The sequence below is a fragment of the Stigmatopora argus genome, chromosome 8, assembly GCF_051989625.1.
Source record: "Stigmatopora argus isolate UIUO_Sarg chromosome 8, RoL_Sarg_1.0, whole genome shotgun sequence".
NCBI lineage: Eukaryota > Metazoa > Chordata > Actinopteri > Syngnathiformes > Syngnathidae > Stigmatopora > Stigmatopora argus.
The window spans coordinates 14,458,177-14,484,614 of NC_135394.1; the positions used below are offsets into that span (position 1 = coordinate 14,458,177).

The 26,438-nt window shown below is 39.9% G+C and overlaps 3 protein-coding genes across 7 annotated transcripts in view; all 3 read right to left on the reverse strand.

Annotated features, from left to right (window-relative positions):
* The window catches only part of LOC144079108 (capping protein, Arp2/3 and myosin-I linker protein 3-like), a 45,399-nt gene extending 41,350 nt beyond the window's left edge, over nucleotides 1–4,049 (reverse strand). For all 5 annotated transcript variants that reach the window (XR_013301419.1, XR_013301420.1, XM_077607662.1 and 2 more), the window contains exons 1-2: nucleotides 3,286–4,049; nucleotides 1,134–1,228 (exon numbers count right to left, since the gene is read on the reverse strand). Coding sequence is in view for 3 of the 5 variants with exons in the window: in XM_077607662.1 (XP_077463788.1) it covers nucleotides 1,134–1,228; nucleotides 3,286–3,343 (153 nt within the window). In the remaining 2 variants the exon portion in view is untranslated. The remainder of the gene's footprint in view (nucleotides 1–1,133; nucleotides 1,229–3,285) is intronic.
* Nucleotides 4,050–4,918: 869 nt separating this feature from the next.
* LOC144079376 (GTPase IMAP family member 8-like) lies at nucleotides 4,919–12,537 on the reverse strand. The gene is made up of 8 exons (XM_077608109.1): nucleotides 12,403–12,537; nucleotides 11,025–11,735; nucleotides 9,437–10,120; nucleotides 8,590–9,351; nucleotides 8,388–8,516; nucleotides 7,413–7,739; nucleotides 7,214–7,339; nucleotides 4,919–6,590 (listed from the first exon to the last, which is right to left on the reverse strand). The coding sequence occupies exons 1-8, from the start codon at nucleotides 12,416–12,418 to the stop codon at nucleotides 6,457–6,459; spliced, it is 2,889 nt and encodes a 962-aa protein (XP_077464235.1). The 5' UTR covers nucleotides 12,419–12,537; the 3' UTR covers nucleotides 4,919–6,456.
* A 3,624-nt stretch (nucleotides 12,538–16,161) lies between these two features.
* Nucleotides 16,162–20,921, reverse strand: LOC144079058 (GTPase IMAP family member 8-like). Its single transcript, XM_077607595.1, has 6 exons — nucleotides 20,906–20,921; nucleotides 19,534–20,244; nucleotides 17,965–18,651; nucleotides 17,143–17,880; nucleotides 16,941–17,069; nucleotides 16,162–16,295 (listed from the first exon to the last, which is right to left on the reverse strand). Exons 1-6 carry the CDS (start codon nucleotides 20,919–20,921, stop codon nucleotides 16,162–16,164), a joined length of 2,415 nt encoding a protein of 804 aa, XP_077463721.1.
* Between the last annotated feature and the right edge of the window lie 5,517 nt (nucleotides 20,922–26,438).

Genomic DNA, 26,438 nt, shown 5'->3' on the forward strand with positions numbered 1-26,438 from the left:
CAATGTCTTTCCCATCGCAACTCCCTCGTGTAATGTCTCTACGAGCACTGGGCGGAGCGTTGCATTTTTTCAGTGTTTTTTTTTCCCCGTTAGTCAGTGCGAATGGCGGATCGATCGCTAATAGGAGAGGAGTATATACTACTTCTTGTTGGCAAGTGGTCATGCGTTATCCTATTGTGAGGACATTTGTGTGCATCATTTTGGGAATATTTTGAAGGGAATACAAAAGCAAACAACCCTCGATAGGTTGCATCTGAAAGTCAGGGTGGAGGCGGGGCCAATAGAGCCAACCCGGGAGAAGAAAGGTATCAAAATGTCAAACAAAATTTGAATTAAGTTATGTGTAAGGTTAGATTAAACTTATTTTTGAGTGTGTCTGCATCGTAATCCAAGTTCATTTAAATTTGTTTATGTTATGTTACGAGCACGTGGCCGTGCAAAAAGTCTCTCTCGCCCCTCTGCGAAATCTGTCTAATTTTAGTACTATTAAACACATTTCAGTACTATTAAACCACTAGTTGTTTGTTACTTTGTTAATAGATGTCAAATTAGAACAAATAAAAATGTTTTTCCAATCCAATATCCTGTTTTTAGTGTTTTTTTCAGAGCCAACCCGGAAGAAGAAATGTATCAAAATTTAAAACAAAATTTGAATTTAGTTTAGTGTTAGGTGAGATTAAACTTATTTTTGAGTGTGTCTGCATCGTAATCCAAGTTCATTTAAATTTGTTTATGTTATGTTACTAGTGCGTTGCATTAAACCACTAGTTATTTGTTACTTTGTTAATAGATGGCGAATTAGAATAAATGAAAATGCTTTTCCAATCCAATATCCTGTTTTTGGTGATTTTTTCAGAGGGTTGGAATGAATTAATTTGTTTTTATTTCATTTTTATGGGAAACGTTCGTTTGAGTTACGAGAAAATCGACATACGAGCTCAGTCCCGGAACGCATTAAGCTCGTATCTCAAGGTGCCAGTGTATACCAAAACATACACACAAAAAGATAAGACTATTATATATTAAATCATTAAAATGAATAACAAGCACATGCAGTGGCCTCAGCCACCCCAAAACAAGCGATCTTACCACAGTGACTATTACAAGTATGAGGAAAGAGGGCTTCAACTTACCAGAATTCGGTCTTCTGTTTTACCACTCTTGGTGTCGAGCTTAATTCCGCAAATAAATTTGATGGAAGATTTCTCGATGATTTTCCTGATGCTTTCTGTATAAGAAAGAGACAAGCGAAAATGTCACTAATTGAAAGAAAATAAAATCTGGGCTATTTACTTTATTGAAATGCTTTTATTTATCACTCCATCCATCATCATCATCCATTTGTTTATAAATAATTGTTTATTTTTTTCACAAAAGCACAGATGCATAGTTTAGGCTGTTTTATGCAGTATCATGAACTTGGACACAGTAAATGTACAACCATTACCTCTTAAATTTACTATTTGTAGGCTTCAGGGAAACGGAAATTACAGTGTTTTCTCGCATATACGCCGTATTTGTCGCAAAAAAAATGCTGACTCAATCGATGGTACGGCTTATATGCGCATAAAAAGACAACATGTTCGAAACTGCAAGGCGACAAAGACGAAACGCCATAATGCAAGACAATTCGGCCGATACGGTCATTTATTTCAAAATAGAGAAAAGATAAACAGATAAAACGCTAAACAAAATTGATTTTGACGTCTATAAATAAAACGGAAAAAAAAGCATAAAATGAGAAAAAAACTCATGGGTGCCACCATCTTACCTAGGGATGACAAACTAGACCATCACATTTTTCTCAAGATTTTTCCTTCAAAGTACAGACGCTCCCCTACTTACGAACGAGTTAGGTTCCGAGCGATTGTTCATAAGTTGAATTTGTTCGTAAGTTGATTCAGTGCTATATTTTGTATTATAATTTATGTTTAAGGCCTATATAAGTATATTGAAGGTTTATATAAGTCCATTTGTATGTTTAAGGCTTGTATAAGTAACCTGCATTGGTTTGTACTGAAAAAAAACATTTAACGAACGATCGTCGAACGATTCAAGTTGTATGCCCGTGCAACGCTCACCATTTTCTCACCCGCATCAAGCTTCTTTATTATTGCCACTTTCGTTTCAAATGAAATGGCTTGCCTCTTCCTTGCACTACCACCCTCACTAGAAGCCTTTCGCTTTTCACCAACCATATTGAATAATGGATGCACGAGATATTTAATGATAAAACTGTTCTTTGCGCACTGGAGATAGGAAGGATGGGAAGGGGGGAAAAAAACTATGCGCAGACATGTTCGTATGTACCGTTGTTCGTAACTCGAATGTTCGTAAGTAGGGGAGCGTCTGTACCACATTCGTGCTCCCTATGAAAACCAAGAATATGGAGGTGAAAATTGGGAATCAGGGGCCGTCTTATACGAGAGAAATTGTAAAATTCAAAGATTTTACGGCAATTTTAAGGGTACGGCTTATACGCGGAGGTGGCTAATATGCGAGAAAATACGGTAAATACAATTCTAGACCTCTTGAGTCGTGCCCAGCCAGGAAATCCAAGTCACAATCCTGCCAAACCTCCCAGTCCAAATGGATGTCCATTGATTTGTGAACGTTCAAGGACACCCCTCCGAGTTAAAACAGATTAGCTGTCTATCGTGTTAATGAGAAAAATATTCAACTGAAATGTTGCCCCATTAGACCCAACAGGTTTTTTTTTGATGACCTTGTGCAGGACTACAGGAAGTCTCGGTTCCCACACACTTCAGAACAGTCCACACACTTTGGGCCGGGAGGTTGAATTGAATGAAGTGATGCTCCATTCAATCATCACAGCACGACTCCAAGAGCCATTAGGAGTAATTAACACAGCCCCAGCACCACCGAGTAATTAATAAAGCAACAAAAATTGTGAGATCCCCCTCCAAAATAAAATGCGACTAAAAACTCGTTGGCCTTGCAACGATTATTGCTGACAAGATGCATTGAACATCTGCCTTGGAGCACGCCCTCCCATCTTTTCACACACTGGATGTTAGAAAAAGAATTAAATTCATGTATTCATGTGGAAATCCAGTAAATTGCCTTCATAGTATCTTGATTTTTTCCCCTTAAACAAGATGCACGTTATCATACGCACCACGTTTTCTCATCGGCACATGGATGCAAAAAAAAAGACGTCAGGCGTAACGAACGAACTGCGTGTGTTTGGAGGAAAAGGGGGTGCGGACGATGCCTGGTTCGAGTCCGCAAGGGGAGGGGAAGGAGAACCACAAGAAGACCCACCTGTGATGTCCTTGTTCACAGTTGCGAAGCCGAAAACGGCGATCTCTTTTGCGGCCATGGCTGCAGCAGCTGGCCGTCTCCCTTGCACCTTCTTTTTTCTGCCTCTGACGGCCGCTCTCGTGTTATTCTTCCTCAGTCTAGGGGGAAAAAAACAATGGTCTTGCAAGGCATTCCATTAGCGTATGAAAGCTTCCCGGAAGAAAACCTATGGATTGTGGGAAACTGGATGGGAAAGGGGGGGAGGGATGGGAGGGATTCGAGGGGATGGAGGGAGGGGATGGTTGAAGGCGGAAGGGAGGTAGGGTGGGAGGAGTTACCTGCGGGAGATTATGAGCGTTAAATTGAATTAAATGACTAAAATAAAGATTTTAAATCCTCCTTTTTTCTCTCTCCAAAAACGGACAATAAATAATATCCATTTACACTCGGTCAAAAGACAAAAAAATGAAATTAGTTGTCGTTATTTGTTATTGTACAACTAGTAAAAAAATGAAACATTACTTTTTGTGTTTGTTTGTTTGTTTACCGTGAATGTGTAAAAATTATAACGGTTAAATGTCATATTTCAGGGGTGGGCAACTCCGGTCCTTCCTCATCTACCACACCTGAATCGAATGATCAACTCAGAATTGGTACCAATCCCGATGATTTCATTCAGGTGGTCAACTCTGTCATAGTTGTTAGCTTTTGAAAACAAACAATTACTGTGGAATCACATACGACATTGCTCATGTTACACTTCATACCTGTCAACCTCTGCCGATAACTGCCCTTATAAATGATTATGATTCCCCTTACAAACCCCCCAAAAAACTTACAAACACCGTACGCGTCGTACGGTGTTTGTAAGTTTTTTGGGGGGTTTGTAAGGGGAATCATAATCATTTATAAGGGCAGTTATCGGCAGAGGTTGACAGGTATGCACGTTAAATAAAGTTTTGAGTAAATGTGAAAAAGTCCCAGGCATCAATTATTTAATGAAAAATAAATTTAAAAAGTAACATTTTTATTTTTATTAATAAGCAATGCGTTAAATGTTGAAAAATAGATTATATACATAATGTTATCTATATTATATATATACATATATATATATATATATATATATATATATATATATATATATATATATATATATATATATATGTAAATATATATATAAATATATATATAAATATATATACATATAAAAAATCTCATTTTCTGAACCGCTTCATCCTCATTAGGGTCGCAGGGGTGCTGGAGCCTATCCCAGCTGACTTCAGGCCAGAGGCGGAGGACACCCTGAATGGGTGGCCAGCCAATCACAGGGCACAAGGAGACAAACAACCATTCACGCTCACACATACCTAGGGGCAAGTTAGAGTGTCCAATCAGCCTGACCATCTCTTGCTACTCGAACAGTTCCCTGTCATTGCTACATGTTCTGTATCATCACTCACAAAAAATAAGGCGCGTGAGTTTGAAAAACACAAATATATATTTTTACTGAATTACGATTCTCCCAATTTTTCAACATTTTGTTTGTTAAAAGACTCCAAACTCGGAGCAGAATGAATATGATCCTCATCCCTTCATGGCTTGGTAAGTGAATAAAAATGTATTGAATGCCATTGAAAGAAATGACAATGAATGGATCACCTGATTATTTTGGTTGAACAATTTCTATGGTAAATGTATCGTAAATACATAGTAGTATCATCGAGAATGTACAGTGGTCATATATAAGTATTTGAATTTTAAATGAGCCTTGTCCTGCTTTAAATTTAGACTTTAAGCAATGTGTTACCCTAAAAATAGTGTGTGTTTTGTGCAAGAAATTTCCGGGTGTTCCCTTAGTGACAACTAGTTTGTGCAAAAGATTCTGCTTGCGTGTGTCATGATAAAAAATAATCTTCCTGTATTTCAGGTGTGGCGGCATTTCTACACCTTCTTGTAGCTTCTTTAGGTAGGTAAAATGACGCCTGATTATAGAAATGAAAGATAAATAGAGGCATACATACTATATATATATATATATATATATATATATATATATATATATATATATATATATATATATATATATCTTTGGCATCCAAATACTAAATCACAGTGATCAGTAATATATATATATATATATATATTAAAAAAAATACGACGCAAATGCAATCAAAATTGATGATGCCGCTATATAGCGCCAATATCTAAAGTTTGCGCACTCAAATCAAGACAAAAACAATTGGAAATATATTCTCATATCTAAATAACAACAATCCAAGAGGGGAAACATTTACATTTAGGATTTACATACATTTATATCAAACATTTAGGCGGCCCGGTGGATGAGTGGTTAGCGCATCAGCCCTACAGTGGGAGTCCTGGGTTCAAATCCAGGTCTGTCTACCAGTGTGGAGTTTTCATGTTCTCCCCGGGCCTGCGTGGTTTTTCTCCGGGTACTCCAAATGAGTTCACATTGATTTCCACTGATAATTTTATCCAGTGGGATATCACAGTAGTATGTGAATATTAGCATTGACCAATACATTTGGACGCAGTGTTTTAATTAAATTGGAAAAAGTAGCCAAGGAGGCTCCTAGAATTTGCAATTGTTTTTCCACTCTGAATGCATAGAAAACACATTTAAAGTAAATGCTATCAAAACAAATATAGGTTGGCACACTGGAGTGTGGTTAGCACTTGGGCCTCATAGTTCTGAGATCCCACACTTCAAAAACATGCACGGTATGCTGATTAAACACTCCAAAGTGTCCCTCGGTTTAAGTGTGTGTGCATAGTTGTTTGTCTCCTCGTGACCTGCGATTGGCTGGCCACCAATTCAGGGTTAGGTTAGGTTAGTACTTTATTACATCCCGTATTTGGGAAATGTCTTGGTTGCACTAGCAAGACAGACACAAGACACACAAGACACTGTAGACATAGGTAAAAAAAAATCCCTGCCCATGGCCTGAAGTCAGCTGGGATGGGCTCCAGAACCCCCCGCAACCCTAGTGAGGATAAAGCTGTTCAGAAAATGAATGAATGAATACTTTCGATTAATTGCGATATTTTTTCATAATGGACATAAATGGAAAATTGGGGCAATCGGTTTGCTAGCATTGCTGTTTGGATTGTCCTAATTTTTGAATTTGCATAATATTTTTAGTACACAGTTGATGCAATGTAGGCCCTTCATTCGCCAAAGTTAATCTGAGAGCTGAAGCCCGATGACTGTGACTGATATAGGTTAGAGGCCGAGTTTGAGCTTGTTGGATTCATCGATAGCCAGTGCAGAATTTTATCCATGGATATGGTGGATCCACTCACTGCAAATGAAAAAGCATCATATATTAGAATCTGTTAGGTAGGATGTTAAGGCTATTATTGTATGGAAAGAAAGAAAAGACAGCAAGGAAGAATTCACATGATAAATGGGTGTGTATTAATGGGTCTAAACTCTGACTTGTAAATCAGGCTTGCCCTGTAAAACCATTCAAATTTGGCCACACCCAGTTTTGGAAAGGTTAATTAAAGTAATTAATTTCAAACTCAACTTGTTCATAATTTAGACTTTTGAATCAAGTTCACTATTATTAACATTAATTCGTTGCGTTGTTCTCTTAAGAAAATACTGTGCTTCCATGAGCTAGTACCCTTAAAATACTTATTGTTGTACACAATATTTTAGAGTAGCCTGCGAGCACTTGTAGTCTATAAACCAGGCTTTAAATCAATATATCAGTCGGCTTAATATTATTCGATACTACTTAAAAAGATTTCAGAATGTTATCTCTTCATATTGCTGGGTTGTGCCAATAAGAACTATTCACGTTTGGCCAAAATATGAACAAGTTCATGAACTTGGATTTAATTAAGTCAAACAAAGGGCAGAACAAAATTAAAAGCTTGAATGATACCAATTGGAATGAAATAATCATAGTTTACGCACAGTTGGGCATAATTTCCATGCTGCTCCGCTCTTGCTTCGATGATTGCAAAATTATGGTGTCGATCTGACTAATCTGCTCTTCAATATCAGTCAGGATACATTTCTCCTTGCCTTTTCCCTTTGGACCTTGAATGAAGAAAAAAGGTGAAAATATTGGAATACTGAATTGATCAATAATGGAATATATGGGTATACTGACCCAATGACAGTGAAACAGTCTCCTTGATGTCCTGTTGCAGGTCGACGAGCTTCTCCTTGAACATCCTATGCAGCTCCAGCTCTCGGCTCCTGATTATATGTTGCATTGTTTCTTGGATTGTCCTCTTCTGGAATTTTTCCGCGACCCCCTGGTGGATGTCATTGATGTCGGGGTGGAAGAGGGGACCCTGGTTTTTTGCTGACATCGCCTCTATTTTCTCAAATAACTGCGGGTGCTGGCTTATATTGTCAGAGGCTGAGTTTGAGATTGTTGGATACATCGATAGCCAGTGCTGAATTTCATCCATGGATTGGGTGGATCCACTCACTGCAAATGAAAAAGCAACATAATATATTAGAATCTGTTTGATAGGATGTATGTATTGTATGGAAAGAAAGAAAAGACAGCAAGGAAGATTTCACATGAGAAATGGGTGTGTATTAAGGGGCCTCAACTCTGACTTGTAATCAGCTTTGCCTTGTAAAACCATTCAACTTTGGCCACACCCAGTTTTGGAAAGATTAATTTTCTAAATGAAGAAGTAATTAATCTCAAACTCAACTTGTTCATAATTTAGACTTTTGAATCAAGTTCACCATTATTCACATTAATTCGTTGCGTTGTTCTCTTAAGAAAATACTGCGCTTCCGTGAGCTAGTACCCTTAAAATACTTATTGTTGTACACAATATTTTAGAGTAGCCTGCGAGCACTTGTCGTCTATAAACCAGGCTTTTAATCAATATATCAGTTGGCTTAATATTATTCGATACAACTTAAAAAGATTTCGGAATGTTATCTCTTCATATTGCTGGGTTGTGCCAATAAGAACTATTATTCTAACCATGTTCGGTTCATGTTTGGCCAAAATCCGAAAAGTTCATGAACTTGGATTTAATTAAGTCAAACAAAGGGCAGAACAAAATTGAAAGCTTGAATGATACCAATTGGAATGAAATAATCATAGTTTACGCACAGGAGGGGGGCAAGAAACCCAAGCTGCTCCACTCGTTTTTCGATGACTGCAAAATTATGGCGTCGATCTGACTAATCTGCTCTTCAATATCATTCAGGATACATTCCATCTTGCCTTTTCCCTTTGAACCTTGAATGAAGAACAAAGGTGAAAATATTGGAATACTCAAATGGTCAATAATGGAATTTATGGGTATACCGACCCAATAACAGTGGAAAAATCTCCTTGATGTCCTGTTGTAGGTCGAAGAGGTCCTCCTTGTATATTCTATGCAGCCGCAGCTCTCGCCTCCTGAACCACTGCTCAATATGTTGCATCCTTTCTTGGATTTTCCTCTTCTGGAATTTTTCCTCAACCCTCTGGTGGATGTCATTGATGTCGGGGTGGAAGAGGCGACCCTGGTTTTTTGCTGACATCGCCTCTATTTTGTCAAATAACTGCGTGTGCTGGCTTACATTGTCTTTGTCCGTGACATCTAGGCAGTGGTATCTGTTTCCGCACATGTCAATCAACGAATGAAGCGCTTCGGGTTCCCACTCGATGAATTCTTCGAGGGATCTGACGACCAAGGTGTCCACGTTAATGAACAGGACCATTGTGTGATCCCATACATTGTCTCCAAAGAGCTCCACGTGGTCTACCAGCATTTCCTTATTGACCTCGTTAAATTTCATGTCCAAGGAAATCACGAACAGAATAGCGTGGAACCCCGGAGTGCTCAGTGTCAAACCGTTGACGAGTTCCTTGTCCTTTTCCCAGGTGCATTCGGCCACTCCTTGCCAGCCCGGGGTGTCGACCACTGTGACCCTCCTGCCCGCAACCTCGGTCTCCGAAGCCAAACACCCGTCATTCGGTTGAGCGGGGAACACTTTGCGCTGAAGGATGCAATTTGCTGCGGTTGTCTTTCCCGACATTTTTTCGCCGAGTATCAAAATTCGAACCTCGTTCAACTTTTTGGCAGAACCTGGCCAAGGAAAATAAGAGTACAAATGTAAAGCTTACACAACAAGACCATTGTTTTTAGACCTTGTTGAAGAGTAATTCATTACCTTCCTGCACTCGGTGACCCTTTTGGTTTCTCAGCAAAGCAGCTTTTTTCACATTCTCTTCTCTCTCCATCAGCTCCTCTAGCATCTTCTTATTGGATGTGAACGGTTGGAAATTGTTCCCCGCCAGAGTAAGCTTGATTTTCTCCAGTAGCTCTACAACCTGACTGTTATCATCTGCGTTCATGTTGTCCATGATGTGATACCTGTTACCGCATCGCTCCACCAGAGATTGCAGCGCCCCCCCCTCGCCTTCAATGTATTCTTCAATACTGCGTGACCCCAGCCAGTCTCCTCGGGTGAACACCACCATCGTGTGTTTCCATACGCTGCCCCCTAGCAACTCCACGTGACTGATGGCTGCACCCAGATGACTGCGGTTGAACGAGGCATCTGCGTCAATCACCAGTAAGAAGACGTGGGGCTCCGTCTGGCACTTAAATAAGCTGTGCAAGACCTCGTCTTTAATCATTTGTGGCGTGTCGGATGCAGGGAAGCCTTTCGTCCAGCCTGGTGTGTCCACTATTGCAATCTCTGTATTGTCCGCCGTGCCATGGAGGATGTAGGAGAATGTTGTCGGTTCATATTCATAGTCTTTGATACCTAGAATGGTTTTGCCTACGGAGGTTTTTCCAACAAATCGGCTGCCAAGGAGAACCATCTGAAGTGTATTGATGGGTTGGTTTTCTAATATATTTAGAAAAAAGAAGAGATTGTTTTTGTTGCGTTGGGACAGGACGAAGACAACCGTGGTACTTCATGAACATGCTATTGAATGAGTTTCTTTAAATGACTGTCAAATTCATTCAAGTCTTAGTATTCAGAATCACTTATCATAAGAATATAAGTATCATAATTTCTCGCATATTAGCCGCTTCCGCGTATAAGCCCTATCCTTAAAATTGCCTTAAAATCGTTGAATTTTACAATTTCTCTTGTATAAGACGCCCCCTGATTCACAATGTTCCCCTCCATATTCATGGAGGGAGTACAAATGTGTTACTTTGAAGGGAAAATCTTAAGAAAAATCATCGCACGTGGGATTTCTGAGACAACGTATCAATCGAAAGGATCGTCTGCTGGATTGCGCATTCCGGAACGGGGGTTGCCTGCATGTAGACAAATTCAAAAAGGAAGTCAAGTGAGCATTACATCCAGGAAGTGTGTCCGTAGCGGTCTAGTTTGTCATCCCTAGGTAAGATGGCGGCTTCCTGAGCGAGCAATGGCAGGCACAAGTAAGTGAGTTTTTTCCCATTTTATGCAAAATATGTTTCTTTCTTGAATTTCATTCATAGATGTCAAAATAAATTTTGTCTTATTAATTTATCTTTTCTCCATTTTTAAATAAATGACCGTATCAACATTGTCTTGCATTATGGCATTTCGTCGTTGTCACCTTGCAGTTTCGTGCATGTCAAGTCTAATTTGCTCGCATATAAGCCGTACACTCGATTGTCATCATTTTTTTGCGTGACAAACACGGCGTATGTGCGAGAAAATACGGTAATTATAATAATAATGATACAATTTGCCGAATAAATTGCAATCACCTTCAACAAAAACTACGAATCAACAGTTTTTTCCTACTTACCTGAAATTTTGGCTTTGATTTGCTCTCTTATTTCCAAGGCTTGCCTGTGTCTTTCAACAGCCCTCTTTTCTATTTCTTCTTGCTTCTTCTTAATGGCTGAGAAGATATGGTTGTCCAGCCTGTAGACGGGATCATCATTGGCCCTCACCATCTCATCAATCTTGTCTATCAGCGTCATGACCTGCGTTATGTTGCTCCTGTCTTTGTTGTTGATCACGTGGTACCTGTTGTGACACTTTTCTATTACCCATTTGAGTGCTTCACCTTGACTCTCAATGTATTGCTCAATGGTCTTTGGGCCCAGATAGTCCCCAAAGGTGAAGAGCACAATGGTGTGTTGCCAAACTTGATCCCCTAGCAACTTCATATATTCTTGCAGGGTATTCTTTTTCTCGGACGAAAACCTTGAATCGACGGCTATGACAAGAAGGAAAGCATGCGGACCGGGCGGACACTTGGAGGGATTCATCTTAAAATAATCCTTGTCCCATTCTGGGATTTTCCCGCGAGAGGGAGAGTAATTCCATCCTGGTACGTCAACAACCACCAGCTTCCGTCCATCCACAATCTCATGTCGAGCTTCGCTTTGAGCTGTTCGAGTCCTGCCACACTCGAATCGCTCTTTAGTCAGAATGGTGTTGGCAACGGAGCTTTTTCCATCCCTTTCAGCACCAATGATCACCACTCGTATTTCAGGCAACGGTGAAGAATCTGCAAAGCAAAAGAAAAGTGCTTACTAAAGTTTCATTTTGTCCATTGTATCATGGACCGGTTTTTAGGATCGTTGGAATGTAGCTAGACGTACGATCGTAGAAATCAGGAAGTTTTGACAAAATTCTATACTAGAAATATTTAAGATCAGAACTCAGGTGTGATTCGACTTCACCAAATTGTATTTCAGATACATATTGCTTTTTTGTCAACAATCTGAATTTTAACTACTGTAAAATGAGTTTCGTAATAATTTAATGCATTTGAGACCTATATCATTATTAACAAATACGGTTTTTTTTGTATATATATTTGTGTATGTGTTTTTTTCATTATTAACAAATATGTCCGTGAAAAACAGAAATGCTTTGTGTGTAACGATAATAGAAACAAAGAATCTATAAGGCCAGTCTGCTTTTCCAGTTCCCCCCGGTTCACTACCAGTCAATAACAGTTATTTTTTTGCTGTTGAAATGTAGAAACATTGTTTTCTTGATAGAATTTGTTTTGATTTGGTAACAACGTCCACCAAGAAAAACAAAAAGCAAGCAAATAAGAGTTTCTTTTCTGTTTTTTTTATTTGGTTTTTGTCTGCAGACAGAGCCGTACACTCCAAAATTAAAACACAACCAGATGCATCTTATTGACATGGTATTCTTTAACTCACCTTTCATGTCCAACATTGTGTTTTGTAGTCAGGTATCCACATTCAGAAACTTTTCTTCTAAAATGAAACATCCATAGCAGTTATGAGTCTGAAAACAACAGCCGTGCTCTGCAATCAATGTGCTTATGATTTTGTGATGATTAAGGAGTGTTAAGAATGTCTGCAGGTGTGGCCAAGTTGTGGAACTGGTTTTTTGGGGGGAATAAAAGTTTAATTCAGTTTCACTTAAGAAAAGAATAAAGCACGGTTTATTTTAAAGATTTAAAAAGGGGTTCTATCTACCATTGTTCTTTTTTAAAATATTTTAAACTAAAAAAAATTAACTTATTGAATTTATCTACTTAAAAGCCATTTTATTATATAACTTTAAAGGCTCTTCCTTGAACAAAAATACCCGCGTTTTATAAAAGAATATCTGTACTCATGTCCTCCTGAATGTACTTTTTTTTAACTTATATTTTACAGCACATGCATAAAAATACTCAAACATTACTTGTCTAGTTTAAATTATTATATTCTACTCGGGAGGATTGATAAAAAGCATGAAGCAAATCAGAAAAACGTATTTACAAGTTTCAATATGATGCAATTTAAGAAAAACTCAAATTTAAAAAAATCACACAAATCAAACACAGGCCATTTAAAAAAATAAAACTTAACTGTTACGTTCACCAATAGGCATTCCCAAATGCATGCACAAATAAAAGAGACGGGACAATCATCTGTGGTTTTCTTGCAAGAGAGAATCGAACCGACTCGCCTTCGTCCAGGTTCATTCTGGCGTTACACGCATCTTTTTCCTGTTTATTAGCTTCAAGGACCCAAGTTACAATGGACATCTCAGCTCTCAAGAGAGGGGTGGGAAAACAGGTGTGAGAAGTCAATAGAAGTTTTTGCTCTCGAAACAAATGAAGTTCATGTTGAGCCGAAGGTTCTTCTCCGCATTCCAGCAGTCTAAGATGATTCGAGCTTCCTGTTGTTTGGTCTAACTAAGTAAAGCAAAGCGTTCTTCATTGCAAGCAAATATATAATTATGTAAGACTAATAACCCTAACAATTGCGATATCTTTTTTCATGATGGACATAAATGGAAAATTGGGGCAATCGGTTTGCTAGCATTGCTGTTTGGATTGTCCTAATTTTTGAATTTGTATAATATTTTTAGTACACTGTTGATATAATGTAGGCCCTTCACTCGCCAAAGTGAATCTGAGAGCTGAAGCCCGAAGACTGTGACTGATATAGTGTAGAGGCCGAGTTTGAGCTTGTTGGATTCATCGATAACCAGTGCAGAATTTTATCCATGGATTGGGTGGGATAACTCACTGCAAATGAAAAAGCAACATAATATATTAGAATTTGTTTGATAGGATGTATGTATTGTATGGAAAGAAGGAAAAGACAGCAAGGAAGATTTCACATGAGAAATGGGTGTGTATTAATGGGCCTCAACTCTGACTTGTAATCAGCTTTGCCTTGTAAAACCATTCAACTTTGGCCACACCCAGTTTTGGAAAGATTAAATTTCTAAATGAAGAAGTAATTAATTTCAAACTGAACTTGTTCATAATTTAGACTTTTGAATCAAGTTCACCATTATTAACATTAATCTGTTGCGATGTTCTCTTAAGAAAATACTGCGCTTCCGTCTCTTTCTTGGTTTTCATCAGACTAAAGGTCTGTTCACACACATATGTAGAGCCAAATAACACCAGAATCATCTGTGCCATCTTCTGGATGTTTGGAAATTTGGCTGCACTTAATGAAGCCTAAAACTCCGAAACGTTTAGGGAGTTGAACTTGTCACATTGGATATCAATCAGTTCCAACTGCAACTCCTGTGTAACCTGTCTTGTGAGAAAGGACATGACACCAGCTGTCAATTTTTCCCAAAATCACAAAAGCGACGGCAGAATTGCTCATGCAGGTCATCCAATGATTTCCTGTATTTTTTCACATGCGGGGTCCTCTTTTAACGCAACCAGTGTGGGGAAATGAGCAAATGACTTGTCTGATATTTGCTTGAAAAAAAATACCAGCTTGGTTTTGAAGGCGGAAGGTTTACTTTGCTTACTGATGGAACTAATTCATCTACATTCAATAACTTTGAATTAGAGGAAGCACACAGAGTCAGCCGTGATGAGTTTTATCTAGCTTCAGCTGAAGGAGGGAGTCAGAGTAGCCAGCGCCAGGAGATGCGTCTATCCTCCAGCCTGACCAGTTTGAATTCCCCGCCTGCCTCCAACAGATCCACCAGTTTTATTGACAAAGGTCATGTGACATAGATACAAACTTTAGGCGGGAAAATGTGAACAAAGAAATGGGTGTGTCATGGTAGATGACGCGCCCCTAACTCATAGGCGTCACGGACGGAAATTTCCGCTAGGCCTTGCAAAATTCTATTCTAGTGACTACACTAAATAAACCAATTGACTAACAAAAAGCATAAGAATACATTCCATACTCCACACTTACATTTCATGCACAAACTGTTTTTTCTATTGTAGCTTCACATTCAGAGCGTTCATGTGTGTCAGGATGTCCACAGTAAAGGTTAAATGTTCAGAAATGTGTCCAATAACAAACTAATCTCCGGTTTGAGCTCCCATACACATTTACATACTTTTACTAGACTATTGTGCCATCTATCGGGGAAACGAGGGTATTGTGGCCCGTGGGCCGTAGTTTGCCCATGCCTGTACTATATAATAAAACCATATTCATACCTGTCAACCTCTGCCGATAACTGCCCTTATAAATGATTCTGATTCCCCTTACAAACCCCCAAAAAACCTTACAAACACCGTACGAGTCGTACGGTGTCTGTAAGGTTTTTGGGGGGTTTGTAAGGGGAATCAGAATCATTTATAAGGGCAGTTATCGGCAGAGGTTGACAGGTATGCATATTTAACAAGCGCATTAGGACTTTATTCTCCATTGCTCTGTAGTCTGCACCTAAAAACACAGCAGTTAATAATATTGGCAATTTATCTGACATTCAACAGAAATTGGATGAAAAAACATTTCAAATTTCACATTGATTTCCACTGATAATTTTATCCAGTGGAATATCACAGTAGTATGTGAATAATAGCATGTTCCAATACATTTGGGCACAGTGTTTTAATTAAATAGGAAAAAGTAGCCAAGGAGGCTCCTAGAATTCGCAATTGTTTTTCCACTCTGAATGCATGTAAAACAGATTTAAAATAAATGCTATGAAAACAAATATAGGTTGGCACACTGGAGTGTGGTTAGCACTTGAACCTCATAGTTCTGAAATCCCACACTCCGAAAACATGCACGGTATGCTGATTAAACACTCCAAAGTCTCCCTAGGTTTAAGTGTGTGCGTCCATGGTTGTTTGTCTCCTCGTGCCCTGCAATTGGCTGGCCACCAATTCAGGTTTAGGTTAGGTTAGAACTTTATTTCATCCCGCATTTGGGAAATTTCTTGGTTGCACTAGCAAGACAGACACAAGACACACAAGACACTGTAGACCTAGGTAAAAAAAAATCCCTGCCCATGGCCTGAAGTCAGCTGGGATGGGCTCCAGAACCCCCCGCAACCCTAGTGAGGATAAAGCTGTTCAGAAAATGAATGAATGAATGAATACTTTCGATTAATTGCGATATTTTTTCATAATGGACATAAATGGAAAATTGGGGCAATCGGTTTGCTAGCATTGCTGTTTGGCTTGTCCTAATTTTTGAATTTGCATAATATTTTTAGTACACAGTTGATGCAATGTAGGCCCTTCATTCGCCAAAGTTAATCTGAGAGCTGAAGCCCGATGACTGTGACTGATATAGGTTAGAGGCTGAGTTTGAGCTTGTTGGATTCGTCGATAGCCAGTGCAGAATTTTATCCATGGATTGGGTGGATCCACTCACTGCAAATGAAAAAGCAACATAATATATTAGAATTTGTTTGATAGGATGTTAAGGCTATTATTGTATGGAAAGAAAGAAAAGACAGCAAGGAATAATTCACATGATAAATGGGTGTGTATTAATGGGCCTAAACTCTGACTTGTGAATCAGGCTTGCCCTGTAAAACCATTCAAATTTGGCCACACCCAGTTTTGGAAAGGTTAATTAAAGTAATTAATTTCAAACTCAACATGTTCATAAATAAGAGTTTTGAATCAAGTTCACCATTATTCACATTAATTTGTTGTGTTGTTCTCTTAAGAAAATACTGCGCTTCCGTGAGCTAGTACCCTTAAAATACTTATTGTTGTACACAATATTTTAGAGTAGCCTGCGAGCACTTGTCGTCTATAAACCAGGCTTTTAATCAATATATCAGTTGGCTTAATATTATTCGATACTACTTAAAAAGATTTTGGAATGTTCTCTCTTCATATTGCTGGGTTGTGCCAATAAGAACTATTATTCTAATCATGTTCGGTTCACGTTTGGCCAAAATATGAACAAGTTCATGAACTTGGATTTAATTAAGTCAAACAAAGGGCAGAACAAAATTAAAAGCTTGAATGATACCAATTGGAATGAAATAATCATAGTTTACGCACAGATGGGGGGCAAGAAACCCATGCTGCTCCGCTCTTGCTTCGATGATTGCAAAATTATGGCGTCGATCTGAGTAATCTGCGCTTCAATATCAGTCAGGATACATTTCTTCTTGCCTTCTCCCTTTGGACCTTGAATGAAGAACAAAGGTGAAAATATTGGAATACTGAAATGATCAATAATGGAATTTATGGGTATACCGACCCAATGACAGTGGAACAATCTCCTTGATGTCCTGTTGCAGGTCGACGAAGTTCTGCTTGAACATTCTATGCAGCTCCAGCTTTTGGCTCCCGATTATATAATGCATCCTCTTCTGGAATTTTTCTGCAACCCTCTGGTGGATGTCATTGATGTCGGGGTGGAAGAGGCGACCCTGGTTTTTTGCTGACATCGCCTCTATTTTCTCAAATAACTGAGGGTGCTGGCTTGCATTGTGTTTGTCCGTGACGTCCAGGCCGTGGTATCTGTTTCCGCACATGTCAATCAACGAATGAAGCGCTTTGGGTTCCCTCTCGATGAATTCTTCGAGGGATCTGTCGACCAAGGTGTCCACGTTGCTGAACAGGACCATTGTGTGATCCCATACATTGTCTCCAAAGAGCTTCACGTGGTCTACCAGCATTTCCTTATTGACCTCGTTAAATTTCATGTCCAAGGAAATCACCAACAGAATAGCGTGGAACCCCGGAAGGCTCAGAGTCAGACCTTTGACGATTTTATTGTCCTTTTCCCAGGTGCATTCGGCCACTCCTTGCCAGCCCGGGGTGTCGACCACTGTGACCCTCCTGCCCGTAACCTCGGCCTCCCAAGCCAAACACCCGTCATTCGGTTGAGCGGGGAACACTTTGCGCTGAAGGATGCAATTTGCTGCGGTTGTCTTTCCCGACATTTTTTCGCCGAGTATCAAAATTCGAACCTCGTTCAACTTTTTGGCAGAACCTGGCAAAGGAAAATAAGAATACAAATGTAAAACTTACACAACAAGACCATTGTTTTAGACCGTGTTGAAGAGTAATTCATTACCTTTCTGCACTTGGTGACCCTTTTGGCTTCTCAGCAAAGCATCTTTTTTCACTTTTTTTTCTCGCTCTAACAGCTCCTCTAGCATCTTCATATTGGGTGTAAACGGTTGGAAATTGTTCCCCGCCAGAGTTAACTTGATTTTCTCCAGTAGCTCTACAACCTGACTGCTATCATCTGCGTTCATGTTGTCCATGACATGATACCTGTTACCGCATCGCTCCACCAGAGATTGCAGTGGCCACCCCTCGGCTTCAATGTATTCTTCAATACTGCGTGACCCCAGCCAGTCTCCTCGGGTGAACACCACCATCGTGTGTTTCCATACGCTGCCCCCTAGCAACTCCACGTGACTGATGGCTGCATCCAGATGACTGCGGTTGAACGAGGCATCTGCGTCAATCACCAGTAAGAAGACTTGGGGCTCCGTCTTGCACTTAAATAAGCTGTGCAAGACCTCGTCTTTAATCATTTGTGGCGTGTCGGATGCAGGGGAGCCTTTCCTCCAGCCTGGTGTGTCCACTATTGAAATCTCTGTATTGTCCGCCGTGCCATGGAGGATGTAGGAGAATGTTGTCGGTTCTTCGTTTTCATAGTCTTTGATACCTAGAATGGTTTTGCCTACGGAGGTTTTTCCAACAAATCGGCTGCCAAGGAGAACCATCTGAAGTGTATTGATGGGTTGGTTTTCTAATATAATTAGAATAAAGAAGAGATTGTTTTTGTTGAGTTGGGACAGGACGAAGACAACCGTGGTACTTCATGAACATGCTTTTGAATGAGTTTAATTAAATCACTGTCAAATTCATTCAAGTCTTAGTATTCGGAATCACTTATCACAAGAATATAAGTATCATATTTTCTCGCATATTAGCCGCCTCACGTATAAGCCGTATCCTTAAAATTACCTTAAAATTGTTGAAATTTACAATTTCTCTTGTATAAGACGCCCCCTGATTGACAATTTCCCCTCCATATTCATGGAGGGAGTACAAATGTGTTACTTTGAAGGGAAATTCTTAAGAAAAATCATCGCACGTGGTATTTCTGAGATACTGTTTAAATAGATAGCTTGATTGCGCATTCCGAAAGGGTGTTGCCTGCATGTAGACAAATTCAAAAAGGAAGTCAAGTGAGCATTACATCCAGGAAATGTGTCCGTAGTGGTCTAGTTTGTCATCCCTAGGTAAGATGGCGGCGCCCTGAGCGAGCAATGGCAGGCACGTGAGTTTTTTCAAGGTTAATGCAAAATACGTTTTTTTTTCTTGAATTTCATTCATAAATTTTGTTAAGCCTTTTATCTGTTTATCTTTTCTCCATTCAGAAATAAATGACCGTATCGACATTGTCTTGCGTTATGACGTATCGTCTTTGTCAGCTTGCAGTTCCGTGCATGTCAAGTCTAATTTGCTCGCATATAAGCCGTACCCTTGATTCAGTCATCCTTTTTTTTTTCAAATACGACATATGTGCGATAAAATATGGTAATTATAATAATAATGATACAATTTGCAGAATAAATTGCAATCACCTTCAACAAAAACTACAAATAAACAGTTTTTTCCTACTTACCTGAAATTTCTGCTTTGATTTGCTCTCTTCTTTCCAAGGCTTTCCTGTGTCTTTCAACAGCCCTCTTTGCTATTTCTTCTTGCTTCTTCTTAATGGCTGAGAAGATATGTTTGTCCGGCCTGTAGACGGGATCATCATTGGCCCTCACCATCTCATCAATCTTGTCTATCAGCGTCGTGACCTGCTCTATGTTGCTCCTATCTTTGTTGTTGATCACGTGGTACCTGTTGTGACACTTTTCTATTACCCATGTGAGGGCTTTACCTTCACTCTCAATGTATTGCTCAATGGTCCTTGGGCCCAGATAGTCCCCAAAGGTGAAGAGCACAATGGTGTGTTGCCAAACCCGATCCCCTAGCAACTTCATATATTCTTGCAGGGTATTCTTTTTCTTGGGCGAAAACCTTGAATCGATGCCTATGACAAGAAGGAAAGCATGCGGACCGGGCGGACACTTGGAGGGATTCATCTTAAATTGATCCTTGTCCCTTTCTGGGATTTCCCTTAGAGAGGGAGAGTTCTTCCATCCTGGTACATCAACAACCACCAGCTTCCGTCCCTCCACGATCTCATGTCGAGCTTCGCTTTGAGCTGTTCGAGTCCTGCCGCACTTGAATCGCTCTTTGGTCAGAATGGTGTTGGCCACTGAGCTTTTTCCATCCCCTCGAGCACCAATGATCACCACTCGTATTTCAGGCAACGGTGAAGAATCTGCAAAGCAAAAGAAAAGTGTTTACTTAAGTTTCATTTTGTCCATTATATCATGAACCGGTTCTTAGGATCGTTGGAATGTAGCTAGACATACAATCATAGAAATTCAGAAGTTTTGACAAAATGCTATACTAGAAATATTTAAGATCAGAACTGTAATTCAACCTCACCAAATTGTATTTCAGATACATATTGCTTTTTTTGTCAACTATCTGAATTTTAACTATACTTAAAATGAGTTTCGTAATACTTTAATGCATTTGAGACCTACATCATTATTAACAAATACGTTTTTTTTGGTATATATATTTGTGTATATGTTTTTTTCATTATTAACAAATATGTCCGTGAAAAACAGAAATGCTTTGTGTGTAACGATAATAGAAACAAAGAATCTATAAGGCCAGTCTGCTTTTCCAGTTCCCCCGGTTCACTACCAATCAATAACAGTTCATTTTTGCTGTTGAAATGTAGAAACATTGTTTTCTTGATATAATTTGTTTTGATTTGGTAACAACGTCCACCAAGAAAAACAAAAAGCAAGCAAATAAGAGTTTCTTTTCAGTTTTTTTGTTTGGTTTTTGTCTGCAGACAGAGCCCTACACTCCAAAATTAAAACACAACCAGATGCATCTTATTGACATGGTATTCTTTAACTCACCTTCCGTGTCCGACATTGTGTTTTGAAGTCAGTTATCCACGTTCAGAAACTTTTCTTCTAAAATGAAACATCCATAGCAGTTATGAGTCCGAAAACAACAGCAGTTCTCTGCAATCAATGTGCTTATGAGTTTGTGATGATTAAGGAGTGTTAAGAATGTCTGCAGGTGTGGCCAAGTTGTGTAACTGGTTTTTTTGGGGGAATAAAAGTTTAATTCAGTTTCACTTAAGAAAAGAATAAAGCACGGTTTATTTTAAAGATTTAAAAAGGGGTTCTATCTACCATTGTTCTTTTTTAATATTTTAAAGTAAAAAAAAATTAACTTATTAAATTTATCTACTTAAAAGCCAATTTAGTATATAACTTTAAAGGCTCTTCCTTGAACAAAAATACCCGATATATAAAAGAATATCTGTACTCATGTCCTCCTGAATGTACTTTTTTTAACTTATATTTTACTGCACATGCATAAAAATACTCAAACATTACTTGTGTAGTTTAAATTATTATATTCTACTCGAGAGGATTAATAAAAAGCATGAAGCAAATCAGCAAACCGTATTTATAAGTTCAATAAAATGCAATTTAAGAAAAACTCAAATGTAAAAAAATCACACAAATCAAACACAGGCCACTTCAAAAAATAAAACTTAATTGTTAAGTTCAACAATAGGCATTCCCAAATGCATGCACAAATAAAAGAGACGGGACAATCATCTGTGGTTTTCTTGCAAGAGAATCGAACCGACTCGCCTTCGTCCAGGTTCATTTTGGCGTTGTAATATATTGATAATGATAGTTGCCTCGGGTTATGGAAGAGTGTTTAACCACGCCCCTGGAGCCGTGGGGTAGCACAGCGTAACCCGGAAGTAGTAGTGTTGTGTGTCCGGTTGGTGTGTGTGTGTGTTGTTGGAGAGTGGCAATAAAGAGCTACACGTGTTTTACCCTGGGCTCCGCCGTCTATTACTGTTATGGATATATTAACAGTTATATAACCTGCAAAGTTATTACAGTGGCGACGAGGATGGGATCCCTTTCCATGCGGTAGGGATTAAAAATTTCGGACGAAGAGATTAAGGCGTTACAAGGAGGTAACGTGACTTTGCAGACTAGCATTAGCACGAGTGCTAAGCTAACGGCGGCGCTGCATCATGGCCAGATTCCTGGGAAATCTCGGCGAATACGAGGCAGTTAAAGAAGATTTTGAATCTTACTTGGAACGTTTTGAGCAATGGATGATCATCAACGAAGTGGAGGAAGGTAAAAAAACCAACGTGTTCCTGTCTATAATTGGTGCAGAGGCTTACGGATTGTTAAAACACCTTTGCATACCAGAGAAGCCTAGTAGCCTCTCATATGAGGTGCTAAGTGGAAGATTAGCATCTCATTACAACCCGAAACCGCTGGTGATCGCGGAGCGATTCAAGTTTCAAAAGAGGAATCAGAGAGAGAACGAGTCTGTGTCGGATTATATCGTGGCGTTGAAGCAGCTATCCAGCCACTGCGAATTTGGTCTCCAATTGGACGAAGCAATGAGAGACAGATTTGTTTGTGGATTGAGAGTGGAAGCTATTCAGAGAAGATTACTCACGGAGCAAGATCTAACATTTAAAAAAACATGTGAACTGTCGTTGTCCATGGAGATGGCATCAAAGAGTACGTTGGAGTTCGCTAGCAAAATGGAAGAACCTGCCACATTAAATAAGATTGACCAGGAAAAGACAAGCAAAAGTGCATGGAAATACCAACCAGCCACCAGCGATTGGAAAAGTAAAACCACAAGTGGAAAATTCAGACCACAGAGAAGAGAAAATCACCAACCCTGTTACAGATGTGGACTAAGCAACCACGCCGCTCATGAATGCAGGTATAAAGGAGAGACATGTTACAAGTGTTCAAAAGTAGGACACATAGCAAGGATGTGTAAAACTAAAAATTGGCAAGGACACACGCAGTATGTAAAAGGAAATAAAAATGAGACAACAGGAAATGCGGATGATGAACTGTGGGAGTCATATCGCTTGAATGCCGTGTATCCCACAAATGCTGTCGGGAATTGGAGGAAGGAAATGACAGTACAGGTCATATTAGAAGGAACTCCTCTCGAGATGCAACTGGACACAGGAGCAGCTGTAACACTGGTTTCAGAAATTGTGTATAAGAAGCATCTCTCTCATCTGCCTTTGGAAGTAAGTAAAGTGCAGCTGTCAACTTTTTCCGGAGAGAACATTCCTTTGAGGGGACAAGTGACGGCCAAGGTAAAATATGGGACCCAGAGTGGGAAGCTACCGTTAGTGATCGTCAAAGGTGACAGACCAGCCCTACTTGGCCGTAACTGGCTCCAAAACTTCAAACTGGACTGGGCACGCATCTTCTCAGTTATACCAGCAAGGGGCGGTAACGACGCAGATGTGGATACAGTGTTGCAGAGACACAAAGCAGTGTTTGCTGAGGAGTTGGGCACTATTCGAAATTTTAAGGCCAACATTACAGTAAAGCCAAATACCAAACCGATCTTCAGGAAGGCCAGACCAGTGCCATATGCATTAAAGAATGCAGTTGAGACGGAGTTAAATCGCCTAGAGAAAGCTGGCATTATCTCAAAGAAAGAACATAGTCAGTGGGCCGCGCCCATAGTAGTGGTACCCAAAGCAGACAAGTCAATTCGTATCTGTGGAGACTATAAGGTCACAGTAAATCAAAGTGTGGAAGAGGAGACCTATCCACTACCAAACGTTGAAGACCTTTTTGCCACCCTAGCTGGAGGCATTCTTTTCAGCAAGTTAGACTTGTCACAGGCTTACCAACAGCTGGAGTTAGGAAAAGACTCAGAAAAGTATTTGACAATAAATACTCACAAAGGACTGTATGTGTATCATAGACTTTCATACGGAGTGTCCAGTGCTCCTTCCATATTTCAGAATGTGATGGACCAGATACTCCAAGGCTTGGAGCATGTCACCTGTTTTTTAGACGACATTTTGGTCACAGGAAAGACAAGAGCTGAACACCTGAGGAATCTGGAGGAGGTACTGAGCCGCCTGGAGAGCTACGGGGTAAGAGTGAAAAGAGCAAAATGTGATTTCATGCAGGAGAAAGTAGAATACCTGGGGCATCTGATAGATAAGGAGGGACTGCACCCCACTGCGACAAAAGTGGCAGCCATCGTTAATGCACCCCAGCCTACAAACGTCACAGAGCTACGGTCTTTTCTAGGACTATTAAACTATTATGGTCGGTTCATGAAAGACCTGTCGACGGTGCTGCAGCCGCTACATCAACTACTGAAGAAGGAAGTTGATTGGCAATGGACTACTAAATGTGCAGCAGCATTCAAAGATGCAAAAGAACAGTTAGTAAAAAGCTCAGTAGTAGTGCACTATGACACCAAGAAACCCCTGAGATTAGCTTCCGATGCATCCCCTTATGGAATCGGGGCTGTCATATCGCACATAATGGAAAATGGAGATGAGAAACCGATCGCATTTGCATCGCGTACATTGACAGAGGCAGAAAGCAAATATAGTCAGATAGAGAAAGAGGCTTTGGCCATAATTTTTGGCGTGACTAAATTTCATAAATATTTATATGGCCGAAAGTTCAGTTTAATAACTGACCACAAGCCCCTTCTTGCTATTTTGGGACCCAAGTCTGAAATTCCCACTTTAGCTGCTCTGCGAATGCAGCGCTGGGCGCTGAGACTGATGGCTTATGACTACAGTATAGAGTACAGAACGTCAGCAGAAAATGCCAATGCAGATGCGTTATCTAGACTGCCGAGGAAGGAAAAGGATAACACAGCGGAGGAAAACAGCATCTTCTATTTCTCAGTAGTAGATGAGCTTCCCGTGCAAGCTACAGAGATTGCACAGAGCACTCTCAGAGACCCAGTCCTATGCAAAGTACTGGAGCTGACTCGGTCTGGATGGCCAAGTCAAAACAAGGACGAGAGACTGAAACCATACTTTTTCAGGAAAAATGAACTGTCGGTGGAACAAGGTTGCATATTGTGGGGAATTCGAGTGTTGGGGTAATCATTATTATAAATGTGTTTGCAATGAATATAAAGCCTTATAATATTATGCTTACTATATTAATCAATATATTTGCTTATTAGGAATAGTAATGCTCATCCTAAATGTGTAACTATATTAAAATATGTGTTGATCGCTTCCAACGAAGACAAACGCTTACGCCAAGGTCGCTCTCCAGGACAGCTGGTTCCAGCGAGAGATACAAGGCAAAGACATAAAACAATACACCGAGTCCTTGCTCCGAGGACTGAGTACTGGGAGATACACCTCAACCTTTTCCCCAGATGCGAGTTCACAATGAAGATCGGTGAAGGACGCTTAAATTGTTGTTGGGTCAGCGGATGGCTATCAAGCATATTGTTTTAATTTGTGACGCTAGGTTGACGCTTGGGTTGCTTGATTATGGAATTGTTTTGTTTCTTGCTTACGCAAATGGAATTGTTTTGTTTCTTGCTTACGCAAATGGAATCGATAACCTTGTAATTGTTTTGATTTGAAGCCTTAAATAGGCAGGACATAATGCCGCTCTTTAGAATAATCTTGGGTGGGGCGAGCTGCCGGATGTATTCTCTCTTGCAAGAATTAAATGTGATGTGACTACAGATGCCTTTTTTATTGAAAGCTGAATTGGAAAAACCTAAGGATAAACATACAATTGGATGAACCTAACATTTGGTCCTTCGAGCCTGTGGTCAAGATACCGAAGCAGAATCCAGGTCGCTCCCGTTCGATATCTGGAAAGACCGTGCACGGCGCTTAAATACCCTTTTCCGGGCTGGATAACTCGAAGGAGCGCCTGGGTTCTCGACGGTTTCGACGACTAACCCTCTGAAAGAGACATCTGGGGTCATATCTGGTAAGTCCATTTTTTTAAATGTGACTCGCGTCCAGGGGACTGCGACACGCGTCCAGGGGACTGCGACACGCGTCCAGGGGACTGCGTTACAAACCCTGGGTATACTAGTCGCTGCCAGGTAACGAGACAGAGCATGAGTCTATAAAACTTGGGGCAGTTCGGGGTGTCCTGTACTGTGGTCCGGAAAGGTACAAATATAACTCTGACAGTATATCAAGCTAGGGTATACATTTGTGTTGCGTGTGTTACGTGTTGCGTGTGTTACGTGTTGCGTGTGTTACGTATGTCCTTCCGCGGAAAAAGAAATTTACTAACTGATAACTGAGTGCACGCGAGAAATTTGCTAACTGATAACTGAGTGCACGCGAGCTCCCTTCAATATGGGCAGCTCAAATATCAAAGAATGGAGATTGGAAGTTTGTTGAAAGTCAAAGCGCTACAAGGGTTAAACACCTAAATTTATGGATAAACAAATATGGGTTTGCTGGCCAGCTTAAATATGCATGAAATATTAAAACCTGCGGGATAAAATACGCACTAAGCATAGAAGTAATCTATATATAATATGTGAAGGGAGACACAAGCGATACGGCTTGTTCCACAGATACTAATTATTGTTTTTGATGACGAGGCGGGGAAAGGC

Excerpts from the sequence above, each read along its gene's own strand:
- LOC144079376 (XM_077608109.1), bottom strand. Across the intron at positions 9,352-9,436 it reads GGGTCACCGAGTGCAGGAAG|GTTCTGCCAAAAAGTTGAAC; the intron begins GTAATGAATTAC and ends TTCCTTGGCCAG. Across the intron at positions 8,517-8,589 it reads GATTTTTCCACTGTTATTGG|GTTCAAAGGGAAAAGGCAAG; the intron begins GTCGGTATACCC and ends TCTTCATTCAAG.
- LOC144079058 (XM_077607595.1), bottom strand. Across the intron at positions 17,881-17,964 it reads GGGTCACCAAGTGCAGAAAG|GTTCTGCCAAAAAGTTGAAC; the intron begins GTAATGAATTAC and ends TTCCTTTGCCAG. Across the intron at positions 17,070-17,142 it reads GATTGTTCCACTGTCATTGG|GTCCAAAGGGAGAAGGCAAG; the intron begins GTCGGTATACCC and ends TCTTCATTCAAG.